The sequence below is a fragment of the Cucurbita pepo genome, chromosome LG12 (genome assembly GCF_002806865.2).
Source record: "Cucurbita pepo subsp. pepo cultivar mu-cu-16 chromosome LG12, ASM280686v2, whole genome shotgun sequence".
NCBI lineage: Eukaryota > Viridiplantae > Streptophyta > Magnoliopsida > Cucurbitales > Cucurbitaceae > Cucurbita > Cucurbita pepo.
In genome coordinates this window covers 4,821,986-4,828,338 of record NC_036649.1, presented here as the reverse complement: position 1 = coordinate 4,828,338, position 6,353 = coordinate 4,821,986, and the positions used below count along the sequence as shown (strand labels likewise).

The 6,353-nt window shown below is 33.9% G+C and overlaps 1 protein-coding gene across 3 annotated transcripts in view; it reads left to right on the top strand.

Moving 5' to 3' along the window:
* The window catches only part of LOC111806772 (sn1-specific diacylglycerol lipase beta), a 15,219-nt gene extending 10,017 nt beyond the window's left edge, over positions 1-5,202 (top strand). For 2 of the 3 annotated variants that reach the window (XM_023692221.1, XM_023692223.1), the window contains exons 9-14: positions 510-637; positions 2,657-2,784; positions 4,078-4,175; positions 4,264-4,520; positions 4,612-4,966; positions 5,051-5,202. In XM_023692221.1, the coding sequence (XP_023547989.1) occupies positions 510-637; positions 2,657-2,784; positions 4,078-4,175; positions 4,264-4,520; positions 4,612-4,966; positions 5,051-5,126 (1,042 nt within the window). In that variant the 3' untranslated portion in view covers positions 5,127-5,202. The remainder of the gene's footprint in view (positions 1-509; positions 638-2,656; positions 2,785-4,077; positions 4,176-4,263; positions 4,521-4,611; positions 4,967-5,050) is intronic. The other variant, XM_023692222.1, reaches the window with a different exon arrangement.
* The last annotated feature ends 1,151 nt before the right edge of the window (positions 5,203-6,353 follow it).

Here is a 6,353-nt window from a genome sequence, read left to right as displayed (position 1 = left end):
TAAAAAAGAGTACCCAGATAACTTATCAAGAAGAAGATTTAAGTACTCTACTAAATGTTTGGGAATATGTGATTGGAGCTTGTTAAGGGAATGATAAATGAGGTGTTTAAGGTAACCCCACTGGATCACGTAGAGCTTAGCATAAAATTGATAAAAAAAAAAAAAAAAATTATATTCAAATGATAAAATCCTGCTGAGCTTTATTTAGATATTTACCTTGTAAAGAAGTGGAAATCTGCAACAAGTTAACTATCTTATTATGATTTTGTTTGAACTGTCTCTCTTAGTTTTCAACATGCCAGATTAGACCGATTGCTTATGATGGAAAGTTCTACTCCAAACTCTGTATATTTTTAGTTTCCTCTTCAATATAGATTCAGCATAACCATTGTTTCGTTTATACAGTTTTAATGTATTAGTTGCTTCCAAAATTTTCTTCCTAGCTTTGAGCTCTCCAGGACGTATATTTTCTTCATTTAAAACCTTTTCCAACCTTTGGTTGTTTGCAGTGGCGATATTCAACCCAATGTGAAGCAGAGGATTATGTCATCCTTCCCGCACCATGCCCATTCCGGGATTGTTGAGGCTGCTAGGGATTTATATATGCAAATTGAAGGAAATTGTAGAGATAACGATGGTAAGTTGATGTTTTTTTTTTTTTGTTTTTATTATTATTATTATTATTATTATTATTATTATTATTATTACAGCTCTTTAAACGTTCTGGCCTTTGGTGCTCCCTACTTTATTCTGTCATTGGTACCTAGAAATCCCCTTTCTCTATGTTGGTATTGGATTTTGAGACTATTGCTGAATGCTACTGTAGTAGTCCAAGACTAGTGGATGTTTCTGTTTTAATCAATGTCTTTATGCTTTATATTTGAAGGATCTCTTTCTCTGTCTCTCTCTTGTAAGAATCCATTAGATGATGTCATTGATAAAGAGAGAAGATACAAAAGAAATATATTTTTAATTTTTAATTTTTAATATGTTAAGTTAAAATCAATTATTATTAATATCTAATTGATAAAAAATCCATTAATAATTTTAAAATTAACAATAATCAATGATTAAGATAAATTATTAATTTTTAAAATTTTATATTAGTTATAGTAAAGAAAGTATTTAATTCTCAAATTAGATACGTCGAAAAAAAAGTATGTATGATATTAATTTTGAATTTAATCATATAAAAATAACATAAATGTATGATATTTTATTTTTAATTTAATTACACTAAAATTACAAAAACTATGTAAATTTTGCTTTATATGTAATTCTATGTTCTAATTTTGCTTTTCAATGGGCTCAAGACATTTCAACATATCCAAATAACTTTTGCTACTTATTTTGGATTGACCTGACTCAGTACATGACAGCTTTTTACCAATCCCAAAATGTTTGCCTAATTAATAATTAGTGTTTCTTTGCTTGAAAAAAAATTAGAAAGTTGATCTTATATTCTTCAATTATTTCTTCCTTTTCATCCTTTTCTTAGTGGGGCGGTTAATTCCTTCGCTCAATTACTGATTGCCCCCCTCTCTGGTCAAGCCAAAACTTACGCAACTTATGTCTAGTTGAGCTTTTTGTGGCAAATTTGGTTGGAAAGAAACTGTAAGGCTTTGAACTGAATGTATAAAGACGTTAAAGAGTGCTTCATTTGACTAACGCTCTGCCTTCTTGATTGTGCCCCTCATCCTAAACATGTCTATAACTAATCTCCTTTTGTAATTTATACCCATTACGGCCATTTTGCTATCACTGTTATTGTTAGGATTCGGTGGATGTTTTTGAAATCTTTCCCTGGGAATTTTGTTGTTTTTTTTACAACTTTTTCTTTTGATTGCACGAACTTCTCTCATGTTGAGTAGATTCAATGTGACTTTGAACTTGCGTCTTAGTTGCCTTTGGAACATCCTAAATGGAGAAAGAAGTAGCAGCAATTTGCCTCGAGTAACTTCTTTGAATCTTTGAATTCTTCCTTTCAGAGGAATTCGAGGTAGAAGAAGACTATCTAGGTTACAATTCAACAGGTTCTATAATAGAAAAAGAGTGACCTTGTGTTTAAAATTCTTAATTTTCCTGTAAAGTATATCATTTTGGTTCCTTGAGGTTATTCCATGTCAGGTTTTTCTCTCAGGTATCCACTTAGGGCCCTGTTTAGCTGTAGGGAATCCAAGATGTTCATAAGAAAGTTATGTTTGGAAATCTAGGAGTGATGTATTTAATATGAAGTTTAAGAGATATTTTGGAGCTTTATTTTCTATTGGACATGTGTGAATTAATTGCAACTATATCATAATTCCAATCATTCATTGTACAAAAAATGTATGTTTATGTTAAAGTTTTTCCCAAACTTAAATAGTAAATGGAAAATTTCCAATTTACTCCCTAATCGTATTAATAAGATAAATATGATATGCAAGTTGGACATAGAATATTTAGTGCATTTTCTGATTTTTATTTTTGTTATCATAATGTTGAATTGCTGATTCTTATGTCATATGCAAGTTGAAACAACTCAAGTGATAAACAGTATAACTTAGTGGACTACTGTTTAGGTGACACTAGTTCTTCCATTGGGATAATAGCCGAATGGGTGTACGATACATTATGTTTGATTTACTAATTTGGAATGATTGTTGAGTGAATTGAGGGGCAGGATCTGAACCATGCGGCCTTCTTTCTTCATTGCTGGGTCCTGGGTGCGAGTGTGATGGTTACCAGGTTCGCATTGTAGGGCATTCCTTAGGAGGGGCTATTGCAGCATTACTTGGACTAAGAGTATGTTACAACTTCTATTCCCTTTTTTTCTTGCATGTATGTATGTGTCACTTTTTAGGGAGCAGTAAAGGGATGATAGTATTTTGACTTCTAAGTAGGGTTTCTGGTTGCCTCCTTGGCCTCTTTTTTCTGCTCAGTAAAATTATTGTTTATTAAAAAAAAAAAAAAAAAAAAGAGTCAGTTATAAAATTTGTTCTAAAAGACTTCCTACCAAATCAATCGATTATATATGAAGAGAAACATTAATAAAATAATAGGACATAAAGGCTACAACCAATTCCCAGTATGGCACGACATTAAGAAATGCAGGATATGATAATTGGGGGATTAACTAGCACACAAGTTTCTTTTACATATTGCTAACTTAATGTAATCCATTTCTCTCTCTCTCTCTCTCTCTATCTGTTAATTACTCTGGTAGTATATATTAAATATTCCCATCGGAGGTAGCTTGATTTGGCTTATTTTTCATTCGCCGGCAAATTTCCTTTGGACTTTGGACTGGGTTTCTTTTAGCGTTGTTGGGTTTTCTCCGAGTGAGTAGATCAGCTTCTGTTCCAGTGTGTTGTGAGGGGTACGAGCGAGGAAGCAAGTTTAAGCTTGACTTCCCTGATCTCAACTTTTTAGGATATCTGGAAAGACAGAGGGCTCGTGGTACCAGCTGCCCTTCCTCCTCTGCTTTGAGAACCGGTTCACCTAGAAATGGACGTATTAGCTCACGTAAAAGAATGGATTTTGAAGACCATTCATAGATATTTTAGAGACTGGGAATAAAAATTCTTGTGGTTTCTATTGGTCCTCCCTCACAGGACCTTTCCTGTAATAATATTCCTTGATTTCTAATCTTGATAAGCCGGAAAGCTTCTTCTTCTTTTTTTTTTTTTTTTTTTTTTTTTTTTTTNCTGCAAGATTGGACAGTTCTTGCGGAGAAGAGGCTTTACATATTTTCAGATTTGATCTGGATGCATATTTCAATTGATTTAGCTGCCCACCTCTACCTTTGTTTGTTTTGGTCGTGGTTTGAGATGTGTACTTTGATGGAGTGAAACTACAGTCTACCTTCACCCCAATGGCTGTCAAACAACATTGCTTTGGATGCTATTTATGTTTCTTCCTTCTTTTTTTTTTTTTTTTTTTTTTTTTTTTTTTTTTNTGGATGTTCTCAATATGTCTTGGAAGTCTCATTTGATTATTACAACGATTGTCCTAGCCCATTGTTATTTTTACATTTGTTTATTTTCCTGAGTTCTAGATCACTTATTTCATTTTCATATCATGTATTACTTTGCACAGTTATACAGTCGGTGCCCCAGCTTACATGTTTATGCATATGGGCCGCTTCCATGTGTAGATTCAATAATAGCAAATGCTTGTTCAGAGTTCGTGACTAGGTAATGTAAACTGCTACAGTTCCTGCGATGGATTGATGTAAATCACCTTTTTTCACTCTACACACCACTTGCTTTGAAATTTCTGCAGTATTGTGTTCAACAATGAATTTTCATCTCGACTTTCGGTTGGATCAATATTGCGTCTTCGTGCTGCTGCAATTAAAGCACTGTCAAAAGACACCAAAGATAAGTCGACACCAGTTTTCGAGCTTGCTCGTAGATTCCTTTATGTAAGTCAGAAAGATGGGATAGAGAGAAAGAATTCTCAATCAGAAAAGTATCCTAGGGAAATTCAGGCTGATGACCAGGGAATCTCCACTAGTTATCAGCAGAATGAGAGTAGAGGTAGGTAGTCTTTTGGCTCTGTAATAACAAAGTTTTAGCTCAAGCAATACATTTGCCTGTCCCTTACAAAAGAATTTTGGCGTAACTGCAGTGGACAAGAATGAATGCCAAGAATTCTCTCTCTTAGCAGAGAATCAAGCCAAAGAAAACGATACAACGGTTGAACGTGATGAGTTCTCAAATTCCGATGCTCTGGTATCCCAATTCATTGAAGCGGTTGAAGGATCTGATAACAACAAGAACTTGACTGAGGATTTCTCAGAGATGTATCTTCCAGGCCTTTTAATCCATATAGTTCCTAAAGAAAGAAGGTTCACTTTACCTTTCTTGAACAGCTTGAGGTGCCAAGGTGTTGCAGATGATTATAAAGCTTATGTTGCAAGCAGAGAGAACTTCAAAGACATTAAGGTGTCGCCTTCAATGCTCTTAGATCACCTTCCTTGGAGGTACACTTCCAACATTCCACCTTATTATTATTCAGTTTCTATCACTTCTAGCTGTTCTGCAATTTCTGTTCCTTTTGTTTTCAGATGTCACGCTGCTTTGCAAAGGCTTTTGGATGCTGAAACCGCCAAAGGTTCGGTTCATGAAACTCTGAATGTGTAAATAAAAGAACACACTTGAAGTGAATTGGGAACATTATTTGAAAATAATATTAACTATAAAATCATACTTCTTTCAACTGTGTTTCTTCTGTTTTCGTTCAGTTTGAGGTAAAGTTATTTGTTTGATAGTTTTGGATTTTTTTTTTTTTTCCTTGAAAGGAGTTCTATTGCAAAGGCTATAAATAATATGATATGATCATTCGTTAGTCATGTATTGATAGCGTTTTCTTTTTCCCCATTTTCTGTAAAGTTAGTGGAGGTAGAGATGCAAATGGTGGTTGTTTGATTAGTTTAAAGAATGTGGTTTGTACTACTAAGGTTTTATAGAACACTACAAATTAACAGGTGAGACGGTTTGGTTTGGTTTGGTTTGGTTTGGTTTGGTTTGGTTTGGTTTGGTTTGGTTCGGTCTAGGTTTTGATAGATTTGATTAGTTCTATCACTTTTATGTGGGCTTGGACAATTTTGTGCTGAAGTGCATTTAATTCTAGATATGTGTATGGATCCTGCCCATCTGATCTAATTAACGTACACAAACCGGTAAAGTAAAAATTGGAGCGGTAAAGTAAAAATTGGAGTGGTAAACAATGTAGGGTAAAAATTGGAGTGGTAAACCATGTAGGGTAAAAATTGGAGTGGTAAACCATGTAGGGTAAAAATTGGAGTGGTAAACCATGTAGGGTAAAAATTGAGTGGTAAACAATGTAGGGTAAAAATTGAGATAATTGAGTGGTAAACCGGGTAAATTGAGTGGTAAACAATTGGGTAAAATTGAGTGGTAAACAATGTTGGGTAAAATTGAGTGGTAAACAATGTTGGGTAAAATTGAGTGGTAAACACATGTTGGGTTAAAATTGAGTGGTAAACAATGTTGGGTTAAAATTGAGTGGTAAACAATGTTGGGTTAAAATTGAGTGGTAAACAATGTGGGTTAAAATTGAGTGGTCAAGGTTAAAATTGAGTGGTAAACATAAACAAGGGTTGGGGTTAAAATTGAGTGGTAAACCGCTTGTGTTAAAATTGAGTGGTAAACATAAACAAGGGTTAAAATTGAGTGGTAAACATAAACCAGGGTTAAAATTGAGTGGTGAACATAAACCAGGGTTAAAATTGAGTGGTAAACAATGTTAGGTTAAAATTGAGTGGTAAACAATGTTAGGTTAAAATTGAGTGGTAAAGAATGTTGGGTTAAAATTGAGTGGGTTAAAATTGAGTGGTAAGTAATGTT